This window comes from Accipiter gentilis, chromosome 3, assembly GCF_929443795.1.
Source record: "Accipiter gentilis chromosome 3, bAccGen1.1, whole genome shotgun sequence".
Taxonomy (NCBI): domain Eukaryota; kingdom Metazoa; phylum Chordata; class Aves; order Accipitriformes; family Accipitridae; genus Astur; species Astur gentilis.
In genome coordinates, this window is record NC_064882.1 from 7,604,853 (window position 1) to 7,627,569 (window position 22,717).

Sequence of the window (22,717 nt, forward strand, 5' to 3'; positions counted from 1 at the left end):
CTTAATATGTTGGTATTCTATGCACATATTAGTGCTTGAGTTTAATTTATTTTTGTTTTGTTTGTTTTTTTTTCTACTGTGATTAATCAATATTTCCACTTAGTTTACCTAAAAAGTGTGTTATGAATAGAAATAATATGATTCTGTGTTAAAGCAATGGAATGGGAGAAAAATTAGGGCTTTCATTTTCATTAATGAACTAGGACTGCAGATTTAGATAAGGCTTTGACAAACCTTGGAAGAGAACACAGATAACCAGCTCTTATATAGTGCTGTTATGTATGTGTGGATCAAAATGAAAAAGTAAAATGCAATGAACAATGACTTTATAGGAAAAAATTGCCGCAAAACTGATACTCAGAATAGTACATTTTGTCATTGTATGAATAACTTGATAACCAACTGGTATCCAAATTTGTCAAGAACTGAGTTTGTCTAGGGGTTCTTTTTGACTTTTGTTAATGAGGCATGGCAGCTGACAATTTTTTTTCAGTGAACTGATCTCACAGACATTGACAGTATAAGCATTTTCTGTGTATAAGTAAAAGCACTGGAGGCTTAGATAGAAGTACATATTTGCAGCTGTTTTACATAACATCTGGATTTCATCCACGTTGCCAGCTGTAATGTACATGGAATAAAAGAGGGAAAGACCAGATGAGAAGGATTCCAGTAGATTGTGTCATCAAATGACTACAGCTAATTTAAACACTCAGGTATTAATAGTGGTACAGTACTCTGAATTTAAAGGGCAAAAACCCCACAAGCAACCAACCACCTGCTCTCACTCCCCAATAATAACAATAAATAACAATAATAATAATAAAGGAAGATTTAATGAATTTCTGGTGTTCTGGTCTTAAGGTAATAGTAAAACCTAGACTTTAATTGTGAACTGTTTAGTGCACTCAAAAAAGCTGTTTAATGGGTTTTCTTTAGCTTTGGAGGTCATTAGATGTTTCAGGTTAAGTTTTTGCTTTGACTTAAGTTAAATTCCATTGTACTCAAGGTGTAAGATTTTGTTATGTTAGCAATCTAAGACTGGTCGTCTAGCCCAGACTGGTTGGTAATATGAGCCTGGTGAAAAGATAATTACATGCTCTGTTGAAAAAAGGAGATGGTTCTCATCATCTTTCAGGATTTATCTCCATGAATAGATAGACACAGCAAGTATTTATCATAAGTTGGTTTTTTTCATTTATATTTACACAAAATGTCCTTAAACTTGTTATTGTAACTCCTGCCTTTTCACATTGAGGCAGAATTATTTTGGCTTGTAACCAGAATTTGTATAAATATTATTAAAATTAAATTTGTAACACAAATAAGAAAGTGGCTTTTTCTCTTCTCTTCTTGCAGGAAGTGTAAAAGTTAAAGCTTTAGAAGACAAATTAAATAAGTCCCTGAGCTATTTAATTGGGAATTGCTGATAAGTATTGTTATTGCTCAATATTTATGTGGCATTATTTTCCAGTAACCCTAACAAGAAAAAAAAAATGTTGTCCTGTGAAAGGAATTATTAGAATAGGAAACTTGAACGGATATAACTAAATGCCTTCGGTGAGTCCAAGAACATTGTCTTAATGAACAACTTTGGGCTGAGCCGTGAGTAGATGTACATTTTTGCTGACTTCTTAACCCTAGTGATCCTGTCCTACACCGGGCATTAGAGCTTGTGAGAGTTGTGTGCTGGGGGAACAGCACATGTGTCTGTGAGTAAGGGAGTGTTTTTGTTATCAGCTTGAATTTTAACAGCAATCACAAGGAAAGCAAGCAATTTTGCAAATGGATAAAGCAGGTTTACTGTCGTCTGCAGGATGTACCAGAAAATGGAATGAAACCCGATTTTCCAACTGTTGGGGGTTGGAGGGAGTTGTATGTGAAAAATTGCCAAAATAAAGAAAGAAACTGTGCTTCCAGCCCCTTTATTAATCTATACTATTTTTACTTTACAAAGGTTACTTTGTTTCAATTGGGCTTTTGCCTAACATTTTCCTAGACCGGTCTCTAGAAGTAGTAAGGATAATAAGCAATACTGGACAAAGTGCAAATGCAGACCCTTGTGGAAACTTCCAGTCCTTGTGGGAAGTCTCCCAAAGGAAGTCCTATCAGTACAGCAAATGTCTGAAATGCCCTAATATACATTCATTCTTCTGTCTGTTTTCTCACAGTTAAGTACCATTCTTTTACTACATTAGATGGTTATGATGTGGTTGAGGAAAGCTGCATCCAGAATAGCTGATTCACTGTGTGCTTGAGAGAATGAATACCTGCACAAATGGGGTGTTCTCTTTATTCCACTTCAACCAGCAAACTTAAAGAAATTGCTTTTTACCAACATATGAAAAGGAAGGTACTGTCCAGAATATTAGTGGCTTTCTGACGGTGTGCGTATATGGTACCGCAAAGAGGTGGGAACTACTTTAAAGTCAGAAGTCCCCTAGTGCAACTGGTACCAGGCTGGACCCTAGTAACGATGGCATGAGAAAGCAGCATCAGCAGCACTGTGCTGGGGCGGACTCACCTCCCTCACCCTGGGGAAGGGCCCCACCATTGAGATTCTCAGAGCTTCAGTAAACCCTTGTAGAACAGTGGAACAAGTGGGAAATTAAACTTGTGGGAGGCAAGGAGGACACTTCTTGTGCTCCTAATTCATGGGATCAGTTGGGCTCCTGGCGGTGAGATCTTTACCCGTTCTTTTTGTCACTCTTAAAGTCAACATCTCTCAAAGTCCCTGCTGAACTGGAGCATGTTTTTTATGTTTCCAGACCAAGACAGTGGAATGATTAGACTGGTTAATGCTGATCTGAGCTTATCCTTGGATTGTAATTTGAAAAATCCTGGAGAACGTGCCAGTTTGAATCTGGCCACATTTTGAATTTCTACCCTTAATTGTTTTTTCTGCTAGTAGTAATTCTGATGGTATGGACTCATTTTAACACGGCTGTTAGCATTGTTGACTCCATGTATGCCTCTGATATTTGATATATTTCACATCCATCTCTTCTGAAGTGGGCACAAGACTTTCATCTTTATTAGTTTTAGGTCTGCAGCTGGTCTTCAAAGATATCAGAAACAGTTTCTGCTCTCCTCTTCCAATGTGGGAAAACAAGAATCTTCCAGAGGCAAATCTGCATTCCCATGAGCTTAGAGTGTGTGATCACTTTAGCCTTCATCAGATTTGGCCAATTTCAAAATGAGATGATGACTTATTTTGTTGTTGTTCTTTTTAATTATTTTCTCACTTTCACTTGTGCTGTGAACTCTACTTGGATCTTACAAGTAGATTTGATTTTACTTCCAGTAATTAGACATACCGTAAAAATTAAAAAGATTAGGATGAGAGCCTATTCCAAGAAAACTTTTTTTTTTGTAAACCACAGAGTGAAATCTGAAAAGACTGCAGACCACAGAGCTACTTCTGCTGAACTGCGAAGTAACAAATATTCTTAATTGATGGAAGAGCTTAAAGAATTTTTTCATCAGTTCTTCAATAAACGCCTGTATATGGATGCACGTGGTTTGGCTTTGCAGCAATGCAACTCGTAATGCCTCCTGTTCTTCGTCCAAAAATGTTTAAATAGTTTAGGTGAAAGTTCTGTACACAGGGAATTTTTTCCACTTTGTAGATTCTAATAATAATAATTAAAAAAAATCATTTTGTTGTGTATCAGCATGTGTATCCTACTGCAGCATAGTCCATAAAGAGTTAGTCTAATTACTTTTAATAGAGTGAACGCCAGTTCTCTCTCAAATAATGTTTTGGTGGAAATGGAATTTGAAACCAGAGTAAAGTTAGTACCATATGAAGAAAAGTATATCTGTTAGCAAGTCTGTATTTACTAGCTTTGAAAGAGAAGTCCTGCTTTCAAGTGAAATATGTTTTATCATCCCTTGTGGTCCAGCCTTTCTTCTTTTGACAGTGAAACCTCAGCTTAAAGGTTATTTTGAAAACTTCTCTGGCTGCAGAGGAACTATTATACTTGCAGTGTAATCAGCCGTTTCAGTAACATTTAGTTCTGTGTAAATAGGTAATACCATGAAATACCAATCCTCTTTCTCTTTCTGTTCTTCATCCTTCCATGCCCTAAGGCATGCTGAAGACCTACACCTAAGTGAGGTGAATTTAAGACATCTCTTGATTTAAAAAATTACTCTGAAACTTGCTTGAATTTTTTTTGAGCATCCTCAGAAAAATTGCATGTAATGCCTGTGTTTTAAAATAATCTTCTGACAGAATAATGTTGTCAGAAGCTAACTTCATCGTTCTGTCACTACACAAACAAATTGTGTTAATTTAAATTGCAACCAGCAAAAGGCAAATCAATTACTTCCCTCAAATCCAGTCAGTGAGGAAGGAGTCTCAAACAGTAAAATCGCCAGTCATCAAGACAAGTTTACCAAGTACATAATTTAATTTGTCTGCTTTTGCAGGAGAACAAGACTATTCACTGCCCTTAGTTCCTGAAATATTTTTAAAATGTTAATACTCTGTATTAAAAAAAACCCAAAACAATAAAACCAACAAGATATATGCACACCTCCCACCACCCCTGCCCCAAAAAAACCCAACAACAAAAACTGACAGCAACCAAACCAAGCCAAACAAAACCCCATATTCTCAGTTGATTTTTCACTCAGGAATCTTTGCTTGGTTTTTCAGCTTCAGAGTGGAGGCAGTCAACATTTGGCATCCAGCGCTTCGTATTTCTTTGCAGCAGTGAGGCTTTGATGTGCAGATAATACTTCTTTACCTGTGGCATGTTATAATCTTAACTTCAATCGTTCAGTTTCAAATAGCTGCTATAGCACTTTGGACCTTTCTTTTTTCTTTTTTTTTTTTTTAATTGTGCAAGATTTTCATGAAATAGACTTTAGCTAAGGTGCCCAGAAATAAGAAGAACTTGGCTAGAAATTTCAAAAAGCACTGAATTAACAAATTTCAGATTTGTTTTAAACATTCTATGTGTATAGAATTCTTTTTCATGCAATGCTATGGTGGACTAAGTAAACGAATTTATGGACCATCAAACTCTGTAGACACATATTACTGGAATTCTGCAGAGGGGAACTAATTAGATATGAAAAATATTTACTTTCTTCTTCAGCCATCGTGTGCTTGAGATATGCATGTTTAGCTATTGTAGACCATTTATCTCCAAGTGATTGAAACGCCCCATTAATTGTGGTGCTGGGTTAGATTATGCATATATTAATTGTTTTGTTCATTCTAATTTACATGAGAGCATAAGCTTGAGGGCTTGATGTTCCTATCTTGTTTGCTTTACAGCTGAATTACTTGCTTCACCTACTAGTCTTGAAACCGTTGATAAATGCCTTGTGTTGGGAGCACATTGGAATTCTTAGGCATAAAAGTATAAATGAAATGTGCATCAAGATGTGGTTATTTATAAAAGCTGTTCTCTTCTGTATAGTAACCTGCTGCTATGCTGTGGAAAAATGCAGTGCCTTAATATAAGGTACAATTTCAATTCAGTGAAATTTCTACAGTTTTTTTCTATTTTAAAGTGTATAATTCTCTGTTAGAATTACAGCATGAGGATTAACAATTCATTCTATAGTGATTCCAAATGTAACTAGGGCAAAATCATTTTTACCTTACTTCTTTTAGCAAATAGAGTCCGGGGATTTAATTTCTTCCTTACCTTGAGACTCATGTGATATGATGTGAACTTTGAATTCAACTTGTCCAAACTACAGTTAATAAATGCAGTTCTGTGCCTGTGAAATTAATAGTTCCACCTTCCACCTCAAGGAGTTCAAGCGAGGATATAGATTCAGCCCTAACAGGCAATCCAAAACACCTTCCGAAAAGTGTGTGAAGAGACTGGAAAGTTGTTTTCATCAAATATCCTGACCTAGCATACAGTTGATTTAGGATAATTTATCAGTGAAGCATCTATTCTTTCCTGGTGAACAGATAGGCCTCCAATATCCATATTGGGCAAGAGAGCACTACTAAGGTGTGTCACTATTTGTTCTACCGTTGGATCTTAAACCAAAGCCATGTTGTCTAAACTGAAGCCAGTCCCCTCAGGGGCAGTCATCAAGCTGCGCTAAGACTAAAGATCTGATTTCGTTTCATACTGTTTACTTGTTCTCCAGAAGTGCAGGGGAATTATGCAAAATGCATTTTAACCATTGATTTCCCCTAACCCTCCCATATGCCTATATGTGTTTTCCAAAGAATTTGAAGAATGCTGAAAAATGTTATGGATGGTTTGGCAAGGGTTAAAGTTTAAAGAAAAAAGAAGGTAGTGACAGATCTGGCTGAATACTGATCTGTTACTTAAACATGATCCTGAATAATGCTGAGGATAGTAAGACTGCTGTGGAAAGCAGCGTACATGGCATGATGGATTTCAAACTGAACAGTAGCTTTTGATGCGATGCTGTGATTGATCAAACTAGTTTAAGGGATCGGGAGCACAGGTAGTGTTTTCTTCAATCCCTTCAACGGCAGGGAAATATACTGAAAAGGACAGGAAAACACACCTGATTAACACATGACTCAGAGGCTGGTGTCATTGGGGGAATTTGGGTTTTTTTGATCATGGGGAGGTTTACATGGCACTGGGCCTGCTGGCAACAGATGGAGTCCAGCTATCTCAAAGGGAGAAAAGGATTCTTGCTCATGAGTTGGCGGGGCTCATGGAGAGGGCTTTAAACTAGGTTTGAAGGGGGAAGGGGATAAAACTAGGCTCACCAGAGATTAGCCTAGGGGTGGCATGCCATTGTTGGGGATGGAATTGATAGCCCAGCTCAAGTGCATCTACACCAGTGCATGCAACACAGGCAATAAACAGGAGGAGCTAGAAGCCATTGTGCAGCAAGATAGCTATGACTTAGTCACCATCACAGAAATATGGTGGGATGACTCCCATGACTGAAGTGCTGCAATGGATGGCTATAAGCTCTTCAGAAGGGATAGGCAAGGAAGGAGAGGTGGTGGGGTGGCTCTCTATGTTAGAGAGTGTTTTGATTGTACAGAGCTCCACAACTATGATGATAAGGTCGAGTGCTTATGGGTAAGGATGAGGGGGAAGGCCAACAAGGCAGATATCGTGCTGGGAGTCTGTTACAGACCACCCAACCAGGTTGAAGAGGCAGATGAAACATTCTACAAGTGGCTGGCAGTAGTCTCGCAATTGTGTGCTCTTGTTCTCAAGGGGGACTTCAACTTTCCGGATGTCTGCTGGCAATACAACACAGCAGAGAGCAAACAGTCTAGGAGGTTCCTGGAGTGTGTGGAAGATAATTACCTGACACAGCTGGTAGGTGAGCCTACCAGGGGAGGAGCCTCGCTAGACCTACTGTTTACAAACAGGGAAGGACTGGTGGGAGATGTGGTGGTCAGAGGCTGTCTCAGGCTTAGCGACCATGAAATGATAGACTTTTTGATTCTTGATGAGGTAAGGAAGGGGGTCAGTAAAACCACTACTATGGACTTCTGGAGGGCAAACTTTGGCCTGTTCAGGGCACTGGTTGAGAGAGTCCCTTGGGACACAGTCCTGAAGGGCAAAGGGATCCAGGAAGGATGGAAGGCTCAGGACCAGGCTATTCCCATGCGCTACAAGATGAACCGCTAGGGAAGACGACCGGCCTGGCTGAACAGGGAGCTTTTGCTGGGACTCGGGGAAAAAAGGACTTTACCATCTTTGGAAGAAAGGGCAGGCAACTCAGGAAGAGTACAGGAATCTTGTTAGGTCATGCAGAGAGAATATTAGAAAGGCAAAAGCTCAGCTAGAACTCAATCTGGCCACTGTTATAAGAGACAACAGTTTTTACAAATACGTTAACAACAAAAAAGAGAACCAAGGAGAATATCCATCCTTTATTGGATGCAGAGGGGAACATTGCCACCAAAGATGAGGATAAGACTGAGGTACTTAATGCCTTCTTTGCCTCAGTCTTTAATAGTGAGACCAGTTATCTTCAGGGTACTCAGCCCCCTGAGCTGGAAGACAGGGATGGACAGCAGAATATAGCCCGTATAATCCAGGGAGGAAGTAGTTAATGACCTGCTATCCCACCTGGACACTCAGAAGTCTATGGGACCAGATGGGATCCACCTGAGAGTACTGAGGGAGCTGGCAGAGGAGCTTGCCAAGCCACTCTCCATCATTTATCAGCAATCCTGGTCAACAGGGGAGGTACCCAGATGACTGGAGGCTTGCTGGTATGATGCCCATTTACAAGAAGGGTCGGAAGGAGGATCCTGGGAACTACGGGCCTGTCAGCCTGACCTCGGTACCAGGGAAGATTATGGAGCGGTTCACCTTGACTGCTCTCACATGGCATGTTCAGGACAACCAGGAGATCAGGTCCAGCCAGCATGGGTATCATGAAAGGCAGGTCCTGCTTGACCTACCTGAATGCCTTCTATGACCAGGTGACCTACCTACTGGATGAGGGAAAGGCTGTGGGTGTTGTCTGCCTGGACTTCAGCAAGGCCTTTGACACTGTCTCTCATGGCATACTCCTTGAGAAGCTGGCATCTCATGGCTTATGCAAGTGTACTCTTTGCTGGGTAAAAAAGTGGCTGGATGGACAAGGCCAGATGGTTGTGGTGAATGGGGTGAAATCCAGTTGGCAGCGGGTCCCAAGTGGTGTTCCCCAGAGCTCAGTATTGGGGCCAGTTCTGTTTAATATCTTCATCAATGATTTGGATGAGGGGATCGAGTGCACCCTCAGCAAGTTTGCAGATGACACCAAGTTGGGAGGCAGGGTTGATCTGCTTGAGGGTAGGAAGGCTCTACAGAGGGATCTGGACAGGCTGGATCGATGGGCCGAGGCCAACTGTATGAAGTTCAACAAGGCCAAGTGCCAGGTCCTGCACTTTGGTGCAGCGCTACGGGCTTGGGGAAAAGTGGCTGGAAAGCTGCCTGGCAGAGAAAGACCTGGGGGTGCTGGTCGACAGCCGGCTGAATTCAATGAGCCAGTAGTGTGCCCAGGTGGCCAAGAAGGCCAATGGCATCCTGGCCTGTATCAGAAATAGTGTGGCCAGCAGGACCAGGGAGGTGATTGTTCCCCTGTACTCAGCACTGGTGAGGCCGCACCTCGAGTCCTGTGTTCAGGTTTGGGCCCCTCACTACAGGAAAGTCATTGAGGTGCTGGAGCATGTCCAGAGAAGGGCAACCAAGTTGGTGAGGGGCCTGAAGCACAAGTCTTATGAGGAGTGGCTGAAGGACCTGGGGTTGTTTAGCCTGGAGAAAAGGAGGCTGAGAGGAGACCTTATCGCTCTCTACAACTACCTGAAAGGAGGTTGTAGTGAGGTGGGTGCTGGTCTCGTCTATCAAGTAACTAGTGATAGGATGAGAGGAGATGGCCTCAAGTTGGGCCGGGGAGCTTTAGATTGGATATTAGAAAAAAATTTCATTACTGAAAGGGTTGTCAGGCCTTGGAACAGGCTGCCCAGGGAAGTGGTTGAGTCACCAACCCTGGAGATGTTCAAAAAACACGTAGACATGGCACTTCAGGACATGGTTTAGTGGGCATGGTGGTGTTGGGTTGACGGTTGAACTCGATGATCTTAAAGGTCTTTTCCAACCTAAATGATTCTATGATCTCTACAGGATTGTCAAGACCCTTGGGAACACCACAGACAGTTCCCTTGGGTAGTTTTAAAAAGGTTGACAAATGGGAAACATATCTGAAACTAGGGCTATTGGAGTGACTTAAGACTTTAAAATCTCACTTTTCATTTTACAACTGTAGAGCTTTTTCAGATGATCCCATGTAAGGCTTCTTTATCTTGGGTTAAACATAACTCTAGAAGATTTTGATATTAAAGGTAGGCAGAAAAAGAAAAGTCAGAAGATCTAGTAATAAAAGCTTGAGCTTCATGTGTGAAATAAGTAACAAATTATATGTAAATAAATAAAATAATAAATTAACATGTGAAATAAGGTGAACAATGGCAGCACGGGGGAATGAAGCGTAAGTCAGTATACCAAAAGATTTCGGGAGACTACAACACTGCATACAGCCTTTTCAGTGGCATAAGTTGTGACTGTGTGTGAGAGACTGAAAGAGTTAATGTCTCAAACATTGTGGTGGGGCAAGTTCTGCTTGAAGACAAACCCTGCACAGCAAGGAACCAAGGTGAAAAGCCCATCAGCTCAGACATCAGTAACAGGAGGGGGAGGGCGTGCTGGAGGGTGCAGCAGCTCCCTGTTCTGATAAGCTGTTCTGATACAAAGATCAAACAATGGCCACATCTGCAGGGAAGGAGAAGTTACTCCACAAAGGACCCTCAAGCCCAAAGGCTCACAAACTGCTCATTAACCTGATGAGTTTGGATGCCCGTCTGAAGGAAGGGCAAGGATGATAAAAGGACACAAACTGAAGCCCCGGGCATGCAAGCCAGCTGGGACTGGACCCCTCAGCTGACTGGACCCCTCTGCTGACTGAACCAATGCTGGACCCAGGACCGGTGAAATCTTTCTCTCTTCCTTTCTCTCTCTCTCTGTCTTCTTCTCTCTTTCCTTTTCCTCTTCCACAATCCCTACACCTCATCCGTTTCAAGATATAAACCGTTGACCAAGTCTGAGACTAAGAGTGGATCCAACCACCCCTGGGCCCTTCTCTGAGGAGGAGTCTAGAAAGCTAGGGGGTCTGCTCTGAACCTCGTGACTCAGCAGGAGGGATCTCCTTATTCCCTGAATTGATGTATATGGTTACACAGTTTACAGAAGTAGTCTTATGCCAATTCCTGTTGTGAGAAACCCTGCCACCTACTACCACACCTACTACCACACCTCCCCAGTTCAATTTGCTTCTGTCATGAATAAAATCTTCAACTGATCGTTTGGTGTCATTTCACCTTAATTTAGCCCGAGGGAATTTCGAATTAAACACGACTCCCTGGTCTGTCCAGTCTGGGTTGTGACACTGTGATGGTCCTCAGGGCCCTGCTGTTAGCCCTTCTTAGGGACATCTGCTATACTGTATTAGCAAAAGGGTCTTTTGGAAGCAGTTTTACTTAAAATAGGCTACTGTATTGCACATGCCATGGGACATACGTCTCTTATAGTTGCTCTAGTATGCCTTTACCGTCTGTCTGTGGAAAAATAGAAAGGTCAGAGTAAAGTAAGGATAAATTGTGTTCAAATGTGAAAAGATGAAGTCTCTGGTGTGAATAAAGGCTGAAAGAGCAGGTAGGCTCATACCACTTGCAATGAACTGAAAATTACATATGTTTTACTTATCTAAAGTTGAGAGAATGGCAAGAGTTCTCTCACTGAAGCTAGAAATTTTATCCTATCCTAAGAAAATTCTCATCAGTTATTCTAAATATTGATTGTTTGTCATTGTGGTCTGTTTATAAAAGATTTCCTTGATGTTCAGGTACACGAGTTCAATAACCAGCAAGATCAGAGATGCATGTTAACAGAAGGAGTTGTAAAAGGTATTATTCATCCATATGGCAATTTTATGCTATACAAAACCTTTTCATTTTCTCCTTGAAGAAAGACAGACTGTCTTTTGTAGCTGGACTTGTGCTTCCTTTCTGGCTTGCTTCTAGACATGCAAATCCTCTTCTGGAAGAGTACTTTTCTAGAGTGTCTCATGATTTAATCTTCCATGCAGATACTAGAAATGAGTGTTTAAAGTTTGGGTTTGTGCTGAGTTCTGTTGTGTTGAAGTTCTTCCAGTTCAATAACAATTGCATTGCATTCATCTCTGCAGATCAGTATTGATATTGCATGACCACTTTCTGCCAAATCATCTTCTAGGAATCAAATTTTAATGAAATGAAGGCATTATATTTTTCCAAAAGCTTTGTTTTAGCAGGCTAACACCAACTAAAACTTTTTTTGCTTTAATGGATATTAAAGTTGTAATGTTTTTTCATCTCTAAATTTGGAAGTATAGCATAGTCCAGTTCAGAAAATACATAAACAGATGCCAGATAATTTCTTTATAGTACTTTCTTTGTTTCTCTTGTCTTTTTAACATAAGGATATGCTGGAGGTTCATTTTCTTTATACATAAGGCAAGCCTAAGGCAGCTTTAAGCTGGCTTTGAAGTTTCAAGTGGCAATGTTACTTCTGTACCAAGAGTGTGGCACAAACTTTCTAGTTTGCTTAGGACCCTCTGCATTTTTTGACAGTGAACTGAATGCCACATTGAGTTCATTGTTATAGTTACTCTTGCTCTATAGGTAAAACTAGCCTGACGTGCTGCATTCACACCTTCAACTGTAGTGTACAAAACCCTTAAATCTTTGGTTTTCTTTTATGTCTCCTCTTAAACAACTTCATCACTGTAATTTTCTGACTAAAAATATTAGAGTTATATTTTCATACAGCTAACCAGTAACGCTTTTCAAAATTTACTTGAACAACACTTTCTTTTCAGAACTTGAAATATGACTGATGATCTTCATAGATGTTTGAATTGCTATCATTTTAGCTCTCTACTGTATGAAGAATTAAAAAAATAAAATCTATGCAAATAGCAAACAATGGAAAAAGCAAAACAAAGCATTTCAAGACTGGTATTTGCAAAGATTAGGGTAGTGGTTTTATCTTTTTTTTTTTTTTTTTTTTTTTCTCTTGAAACATGATCAGGACAGGATTATATTTTTCATTCTGAATACCCAAAATGAGATGTATCTGTTTAACACATACCGTATCCATAGAGTCTATTTATTCAGACTGAATTCCACATGGCCCATGGATAATCTTTTTCCCAAATGTTTACTAGTATCTGCTCTTAACAAGTGCTGCACAATATAAACTGAAAGAACTATAAAGAAAAGGGGCATAATAAAATTAAGCCTTGCTTTTCAACAAAGTCTGACTTAAGATCAAGAAGTAAAATTTTCAAATGGGTCAGATTTTAAAGAATTTTTCTGTAAAGGACATGAATCATGTGCATTTAAAAGCATACAGGGAGCCATAGCTAGTGTTAGAAAATGAGATACAAGTAAGTTTTAAGAGATGGCAATGAAACTAATGCTTTTAACTGAGATGAAAGGAGATCCAGGTTCATTTCATGGTTTTGTTGAAGTTATCTTCTTGCACTTGTAACCACTCTGTGCCATGCACAGTCTGGAAAAACGGGGTAATACTGGTCTGTTTCCCTGTCCCTTCGTACCGCATGTGTGTGGTCTCTAGTACTACCAAAGCTAATTTTGGATGTAGCTTGTAAGTGCTGTCATAATAAAATTGAAAACAAATTGATATTTCTGGGTTTGGACATTTATATATGATGTTTTTCACATTCACTTGAGTTTCTGTTGTTGCCATAGATACTATTTTTAGTTATAAATTCTGTTGATGTTTATTTACATTTAAGAATTTAGTTATGTTTTTCCAAAGCTTTGCTAAATCAGTTTCCTGTAGGAAAAAAAAAAAACCAAACTATTTTGAGTAGCAAAAGAATTGGAAAGGTTACATATTTGAAAATACTCACTAACTTTTTTCCACCCAAACCTCCCAAACACATAAGCTTTTAAAAATACATTTTTTTTCTTAAAAAAGTAAACAAATAACTTTATTATCTCTTAGTAGATATAAATAACTCCAGCTGGGCAACAGTTTTCCTGGTTTACTGTTTCTTCTTGTTTCCTGGTCTCTCTCAGCATTAAATCTAACAGCATGTCTTTTCTATTGACAACATTTTTCATGTAAAGTAAGTTGTACTTTTCCAAGGAGACTTGCAATTCCTCCTATCCCAGACTGTTTTAATCATGTGTTAAAACCTGAGTAAGTAGCTTTCAAAAGCCTGACCCTTTCTGAGCTTCAGTATCATCGAGGACTACACATTTTACCTGTTCATTATTAAATAAGACTGAACCTCCTGCTGTTACGGTCTTCCACAAGATACACCTGAAAAATGGATTCATTGCTGTATACTGTTCGGATTTGTTTCAACTTTGACAGTTTTCAGTATCTATTCACATAATTTTGTATAGGAGGACTTGTGAGTGCAGAATATGTAAAACACTTCAGTCTTCTGCAGGGGAGGAGAAAATAGGACACAGAAAACATCAAAAATACTATGTAGCAGATTGATGCTCTGGAATATAGCAGAAAAGAAAAATGTTAAGAGAGGTCTTGTAGGAAATGAGGAAGTTGTGATGACCTCACGCTGTTGATGGGTGAAGGTCAGATATTTAGACTGATTATATCTGTTGTCTGCCCTTGCTACTATTGATCATGGAGCTGTTTACTATCTGCCAAGCCTTGAAAAGGCAGGGGGAGTGATTCATTCAGAACGGTGGTTTTTTCCTTTTCCTCTCCTCTCTCTCTCTCTCCTCTCCTTTCCACTCTTTCTCACTCCATCCCTCCCCATTTAGGAACTAAAAAAAATAGTTCGAGTGGTTACACATTTTGTTATGGGTTTTTTTTTTGTCATCGCAGTTCCAGGTAACTCCTTAGGCATTTAGAGGCCATAATGTATATGTCAGTGAATTGTAAATTATTTAAAGTGAAGAAAAATGGGGGTATAAACAGCTGTTCTTTTGCATGCATACAACAGGTATTTTTAATTCTATCTCATTCATCCTTGCTAGTGAACTTCGAATGATTCGTCTACTGCATGTAACACAGTAATGGCATATAGATGAGAGTCAAATACCCAGCTGTTATCGAAACCATATATGACTAATGAAAAATGGACGATAAGAATTATTCTTCTCTTGAAGAATATTTCTTCAGACAATAGCATTAAAAAATAAAAATTTGTGCATTGGTGATAGCCTCATGTGTTTTTCTTCTTGCGTACAAAGTACAGATATGGAATCAGATTAGCTTCTCAGTGTTTTTTTCTGTATTTGGCAAGAAGACTTTTTTATATCCAGTCTGTAATCTTTTAAATATGTATGCTCTTACAGTTATCAATACTTTTGCATTTCTGTATAGCAGTGCACCTACACATAGTTCTGTTCTTACTGGAATTAACTATAATATAGTGCCTATAAAACTTCACAGCACTCTCTGCAGGAAATGTTATGTCCTTGCCTCTTCATTTGCACCTCCGGAACAACTCATGATTCTGGATTAATTCATTAAATATCCAAATAGTTTTGGTTGGGGGAAGAGGCCATAATTTTCTTTCCTTAAGTGATGCCTTTTCTGTCTGAGATAACTCAGGTCACTTAAGCTGGCAGTTTAATGGAAGAGGATGGAGACAGGGAGCAGTCCTTGACTAGAGTCTGTATGTTCTGTGAAGGTTACTTACTGTATAATATAGTTATTAGGAAAAAAACTGAGGCAAGAACAAATGTGGAAAAAATATTATCAAAAGAACCAGCTTGATATTTGTTTTATCCATAAGAGAAAAAAAGGATATTGCTATAACAAGTTTAACTGCTAATTGTCATATTGCAGGGCTCTTTGTTAATTTTTGAATGACTGGAATGTATATTTATTTTATGGATATGCAACATACTAATAATCATATTTATTTCAGGATAATTATTGGCCCATGGCTGAAAAAAGCAGATGATATTATTATCAGTCCATTATAAAATAATTATTCCAACAGCTTTATGTATTTACTATAGATAGAATTCCTTTCATATTCAAGTTAGCAGGAGCTTTAATATTGATTCCAGTGCAGCCAAGACTTTACCTGTGGACGTTGGAATAAATGCTTATTGAAACACTCTAGAATAATTAGATCTTAGAGTATGTGATAACACCAAAAAGTTACCTCATCTAAAATTTAGCAAAATGAATTCTTTATCTTGGCTACAATGTAGTATTTATCTAGTTTTAAAAGATATTGAGAAGTTCAGGACCAAGACTGCTTTCCAAAAGAGTTTGGTCTGAAAACAGATCTCAATTGAGGTTACTTTTATTGCAGGAAGATTTACCGTGCACAAAAACCCCTGTTTAATTGCCATCCTCTTCTTTGAGCAGAAGCCAGAGTACTAGGCAAAGTACTGGCAGAATACTTGAAGGTTATAAAGTATAAACTTGTAAAGTAAAAGTATAAACTCATTTTTGTTTCTTGATGCAGTTTGGAATCAAAGAAGGTTTGTTAGCATATGATTAGTCATGATTATCTTCTGCAAGACGTTAAGTCATGCAGCTGTTTGGAAACTTTATTAAATCTGTTACTACAGTTCCATGCTCTGTTCTCCAATAATGTCTTTTTTTTCTTTTTTTTTTTCCTCCTTTCTTTTTCTTCCTTTTGCCTTCCCTCTTGGGCAAACTGCCAAAACTCGAGGGTTCCTGAAGATCGATTAGAAAGCTTTTGCTTCCCTAATCACTTCATCTGTGTGCAGTCCTTCACATAATTTTCTTTACATAGCTTCAGCAGAAAGACCTTTAGCCAGCAGTCAACTAGTGTATGATATTCAGTGCCTAAGGTAACAGTACAAGTTTGAACTCAAAATAGTAACTGAAGAAAAAAGGAGTATGTTAAATTGTAGGATTTAAAAAAACAAATACAACCCTCTATGTATTCATCTTGAGTTGTGTGAACTGGAATATTTTTATGTGTCTTTTCAAGTGTGTGAGGTAAGTAAGTGTCAGAGGGAGGAGTAATCTAAACAACATGTAATATTTCTCCTACATATTTCTACTTTGCTACTTTACATCTGTATAATACTTTATTTGTTGTATTTATTACATTTGCTAATTTAGGTAACAAGTACCTGTGTAAATGAGCAGATTTCTAGTTAGAAGTTGAATTTATCATGCTGCGATAGTTGACAGGTCATACGTGTATATTGTGCATGTGTGTGTGCACTTCTCTCTTATTTCTTAGTAATACCTGAAGAATCATGTCAAGATTTCAAAGAGCTATATCAAGCATAGAAGCAACTCAAAATGGAAAATCCACAGAAAGCTAGATGTGTCTCAGAGACGTAACCCAGAAAAGCCACAAACCATACCACTTAGGAAAGCTGTCTTAGGAGATACAGCAAGCCTGTAAGAAATTTTCTTTTCTCACTACTTGAAAAGTTGGTGATGAAAACAAACCCTGCACACTTCAAAAGCATTTCTTGTGGTACTTGAGGCACAATGGGTGGGAAGAACAGACTGCTTATTAGGTACGTTGAAAATTGGCTGGATAGCCAGGCTTGAAGGCTCAGCATCTAGTTGGTGGCAGGCAGTGACTGGAGTGTGCGGGGGCTGGCCTCATTTAGTCTGGGGAAGAGAAGGCTATGGGGCAGTCTAATAGCAGGCTCCCAATTGCCTGAAGAGCAGTTGCAAGGGTGACCAAGTTAAACTCTTCCTGGTGGGGGCGCAGAGTGTAAAAACACAACAAACCCTGAAAATACCCATGGCTAGAAGTTGCAGCTTGCCGAGGTTCAGATTGAACATTAGGAAAAACATCTTAGCTAGAGAGATAGTACAGCACTGGAACAGGTTATCCCAAGGCACTGTGGAGTTTCCATCTGTGAGGGGGTTTGAGTATTGGCTAGAAAATGCCAACCCTCAAAGGGGTGACCTGCTGTGGTGTGAGCAGGAATTCCAACCCAAGCAGGAGCTGGGACTCCAGGTCTCCAGAGGTCCCTTCAAAGCAGCATTTGTACGATTTTGAGTGGCTTTGCCCTGCTATCCATTTTATATATGAACAATATCAGAGTTATTTATCTTCAGTTTTCTGCCAATAACAGATGATTTTTGGGCTTTTCCTTTGTACCCAGCAAATGAGTTGAATTTCACTTTGACTGTTACATTCAGATAATAGCTTAGAAGTGCCTGGAGGCAACTGAACCAGAGATCGAGGGCAGAAGAAGGTACCCCTGTATGCCTGGATTTACTACTTTTGAAAGTAGCCTTACCACTTTTTGAAAGTCTGGTGAAAGAGGAAGAAATGGCATGTTAAGTTACATTTCAAAGAATTTCTTCTATGAAGTCTCGGTTTCTGTGCATATGTGGAGTGCTGTAAAAATTATATGGGAATGTTATCAGGAAATCCTTTCGATTAATTAAAAAAACCCACTTCCTTCTGAAGTTCTGTGGTAATGAACAACTAGTTACTGTCATCTTTTGTTTCTGAGTTTTAAAGCAGAGGACTCACACATACTGCAACATAAACTATATGTGAAATAGCTCTGATATTAACTGGTAAATATTTAGAGTTGAAACTTCTCATATGTTTGAATTTGGCTCTTTTTTGTCGTTTTGTTTTAAAGCAGTGATAGCCACACATGAGCTAATGCTGTTTCTGAAGGCCTAAAAGTTGGTTTTCATAATTAAGGGCTACTGAATGAAATTAACCAAATAATATATTAACAGTGTGTGATCAGCAGTACTCTCATCTTGTCCTGTTATGAAATGAATGTAGGTTTAGCAAAAAGTTTTAAAAATCAATTTCACCAGTACTGTGTGACCTGTTAAGTGAATCAGCCTTTTAAGTGAATCAGTGCCAAGGCCGTTACTCTAACCATGGTGCTCCTCTCTTCTGCAGCTCCTCGTCAGTCTCCTGAACTGTATGTGATTTGTCTTTTACTCATGACCCTCGCTAAAATGTAGTGGTTACGATGTAGTCAGAAAGAGGTATTTGCTATATTTAAAAAGTGTCATCGCTGATCTTTGTGAAATGTGTTGTGCCCATGGGGGAAGAGACCTACTTTGAAGTAGGCAGGAATGAGCTTGTCTAGTCGGTGGGTTTAATTTCAGTTTACAGTGGCATCTGCTGATCTGTTTGGTGATACCGTGGTTTTTCATCTGCGTTAGCACGTCTGTGGAAGGGTTAGGCATTGCCGTGCTTTCAGAATGCCTGGAATCTTGTAATTTTCAGGGGCAGACTTTCTACATTGATAGATATATAAATCTGGTGATAGCATCTTGTACCACATCAAAGACGACTGCGGCGACTCGTTCTTCAACTTCACGTTCTGTTAAGTGTGTGCTGTCCTTTCCTAATAAGCATAACCATGTCATATCCCTGGGTCAGCTTAGGGATTTTTCCCATCTAGTGTACCCTATTTTCAGGACTTTCTCTTGCAGGTGATCTCAGTTGCCCATCTTCTGATGAAGCTTGTTACTGAAGATGCAAATACGTTGTTTTGGTCCTTGTCTGTCTGAATTTCCCTTGCGTGGTATTGTTACCCCTTGGCCGAGATAGTGCCTTGCCTACCTCAGTCCTTGCCTAAACTGATTCTTCAGGGTTGTTCAATGCTATCTGTACAGTAATAATCTTTTTTCTTCTTTTTTTTGGGGGGAGGGGAGTGTGGGGAGGATGGTTGTTAATCACGGCAGCAATGTATATAGCTTAGGAATGTATATAGCTTATGTATATAGCTGACCGCTGTAAATCTGACTGAATTTGTTACTCCCTTTTAAGTGTAACTTGGACTGATTTATCCCTAAAATAAAGCCAGGAAGTCATTCCACAAAGAATAGAGAGTGTAGTCTCATCTTAGCCACATTCAGGTAGGTGTGCTCTTCACATAGTTTACTCAAATTTTCAGAACATGCATGAACTCAGTAGGAAAAGGCTAGCTTTTTGAGGTACAATGGTACAATTTATGTAGAATAGATAAAAAGGAATATTGCAGCTTATCTGAAGACAAATAACAAACTTCATTCTCCAGTGACAGCAATTACTTGCCTTTGTAGTCATACAAAATAATTATTTTGTAAGAGAAGAAATTCCACTGTGTGAGAGCAAATATTTGAAATGGAGCAAGTGGTGTGTGTGGGAATTTGATATGTTCATGGAACACTGTTGTGTGCTAAAGTAAATAGATATTTTTCCTTTACAAATGGAGGAGCTGAAGGTACTGGAGATGCTGCAACTTCTGTTCACTAAATTGCCACATGCCTTTTGTTTCCTTTGCCCCTTTTTATTGACTTCTCATTTTATATGCCTGGACTTTTCACAGTCCTTACTTGCAGTGCTGTTGTTATCATTGTCCTGATGACACAGAAGAAAACACTTTCTTAATATGTTGTGAAATATAACATGGTTTGTAATCCTGTGTGTGCTTTTAAAGACAAAATAAACCACTGAATATAGTGTCGTCAGACACCACACTTTGACATGTTTGTCTGAAATGGTGGTCCTTTGCATACTTTGGAAATACCACTCTGGTGTACTAATCTCTGGGAAAGTAATTTTTATTATTGTTGGCTCCTGTGTTTAGCGTGCAGCTCTCAGCTGACATACTATACATTACAGAAAAATGCTTGTGACTCAGCTAACAAAAACCCAATGAAGTGTCTAAATTAGGAATCTGCTTTATGTGCCCTTTTTCTGTGTTTTTTTCTTATTACTGCATGCTGTCCTCTCTTATTTGTACACAAGACAGTCAGTCCTCTGCAACTGTGCATGGATACTGGCAAGACCACAATCCATCAGTGTTATATTCCACTTAAAAGAAAATTTACCATTTTCATATCACAAGTAGAAGGCAGAAGTCCAAAAGAATAGAAAGGAAAAGTCCATCAGACTTTAAATTATATTTAAGTATAGATTAAGCCTTTTAAAATAGCAGTGCTGTTTCTGTGGCTGCCTTTTCCTGCACTGCATTCATTTAGCTGCCAGCCTTTACATGTAGCTGTAACAAGGTACAATTGCAGTGTATTTTTCTTTGTAGACTGAAGCATATATGTCTTACATAGCTTCAAATGAATGTTCCTCAATGCTGGTTATGAAACAATCAGAAAAACAAGATACAGTATCTAACTGAAAGAGACAATGAATAGCTGAAAACAAAATAATATTAATAACTCTCCAGTACAAAACTACAAGCTGATTTTGTTACTAAAGTTATTAATAAGTAACTCTGAGAATTCCTATGATTTACTGACTGAAATGTCAAACCTGACTGTATACAGGTTTTTAGAAAAAGCCAAAGTTAGTAAAAGTCATGTGCTATAGCGTAAGGAGGGTTTTTTCATTTGATGCGCTTATGGAATTAAATTTTGTGGTTTAGAGATCTCATCACCCTATGTACAACGTTAAAATGTATTCAGGTCAGGTCAGTGCCTGTTTTTTGCAGCTAAATACTCAATATGAGCTGATTCTAGCTGCTGAATGTGAATTGCTGTGAATGTTGGGCACTTAAGAATGAGGTCTCTGTGAGACTGTGAAGAGAATTGTTGGGCACGGCTGCTGCTCACCGAAGGAGTCGTTTCCTTTTGGTAACTCCTTGCAGTTATGAAGACCTGAAGAGGTCTTTTTCAGTAGTTTCACTGTTACTGTGTGCTTTAAAAATCAAATGTAGTTGGCTTATTTCTTTTGAATTAATTTCCTGCTGCACTGTAAAACATTCATTTAATTTTACATGTGTTTAGTCTAAAAGTGCTGTGAAGAATTTTGAGGAATGCCCTTGATTGAGGCTTATCAGTAAGTGCCTAATTTCTTACACTTGGTGACTTTCCCAAGTTTCCTAAGCATGTCCCAGTTTCATTCTTGTACTGGGATAACTTTGTTCTGATACAGCCTTCAGGAAGGAGGCAGCCATCAAAATCCTTATCACTGAACTCAATAAATGTAACACAGTCTCCATTAACAAGAGACAAATTTAAACCATCCCTTTTGTGCTAGGTGTGAGCAGACCTGTCCCTGTACCTTCATGTGATCTCTGTGCAATCTCCAGTAATAGAGAACTGAAACCAGCAGCAGGGTGCATGATGTAGTCCCTTGGGCTGCTGGGTTTCTGTGAGTAGTCCAGTCTTGCATTTAGGTGTTTGCAGTCACATTTCTCTTAGCTCCACTTGAACATCTGTTCTGCTTTCTGAACAGCAGTTGAGGCTTGGGTTTGAGTAACTTTTTGCTAGCAAAGTAATACTTACCACTTTTGGGTTGTTGTTACTATACAGATTTTCCAAGCAGAAATTCCTTGCAAGATGAAGAAAAGCAAACAAAACAAAACCTGTGCATACTATACAAACACTTTAGGAAAAGGAGAAGAAATGAGTATTCATGCATCTGTTTTCTGTCTTTACTATAGGCGTGCAGGATCCTCAGCATGAGAAGATAGTTACTGTGACTACTAATGGAAGTATTCACAGCCCCAAGTTTCCACACACATACCCACGCAATACTGTGCTAGTGTGGAGATTAGTAGCAGTAGACGAAAATGTATGGATACAGCTTACTTTTGATGAAAGATTTGGGCTTGAAGACCCAGAAGATGACATTTGCAAGTAAGTTACTTTTCCTTTAACTTAGAAAAATTGGAAGGGAGGTGTGGGGGATGAAACAGAAGTGTTGCTCAAGTTTTGCAAAAATATGATACCTGCATGTCAATATATTTATAAAATGCATCTTTTAAAGTATTAGTCCATGATTTTCTTTTGCAGTGCTAGAGAAGGATTTCATGCTTGAAAGCTTTGGGTTCTCCCCATTTTTCCTTCTGCACTTAGTATCTGGGCCACAGATATATTATGGTAGAAAAATGTGAAATATTTAATCTCTCTCTCAAATAAAAGTGTTGACATCTGGGAAAATATTCTTGACAGAATGTTAGAGCAATGAATGTCTAAGTTTTACAGAGAAAATTTGGGTAAGCAAGTTACCTGAAGTGGAATTCAGGTAATGACACCAATTACAACATCCCTGCACAAAACCCTCCGACACCCTACTGCTCAATATTTTAATTGCCTTTAATGGTCAAGTACTCAGTTTTCTATGAAAAACAGCCCTTACAGCATTGCATTAATTGACATTCTTTAATGGTATTGCATTTTTCCCAACTTCAATAACTATTCTGCCTGCTCAATCACTGGCACAGGTATCTGTGGAACCTATATTTCCTTCCTATGATTTGCAG

General features: G+C 38.9%; 1 protein-coding gene across 1 annotated transcript in view; it reads left to right on the forward strand.

Moving 5' to 3' along the window:
* PDGFC (platelet derived growth factor C) overlaps positions 1-22,717 on the forward strand; it is a 139,685-nt gene that overhangs the window by 61,588 nt on the left and 55,380 nt on the right. Inside the window, exon 2 of the mRNA XM_049833980.1 lies at positions 21,896-22,091. Coding sequence (XP_049689937.1) covers positions 21,896-22,091 — 196 coding nt within the window. The remainder of the gene's footprint in view (positions 1-21,895; positions 22,092-22,717) is intronic.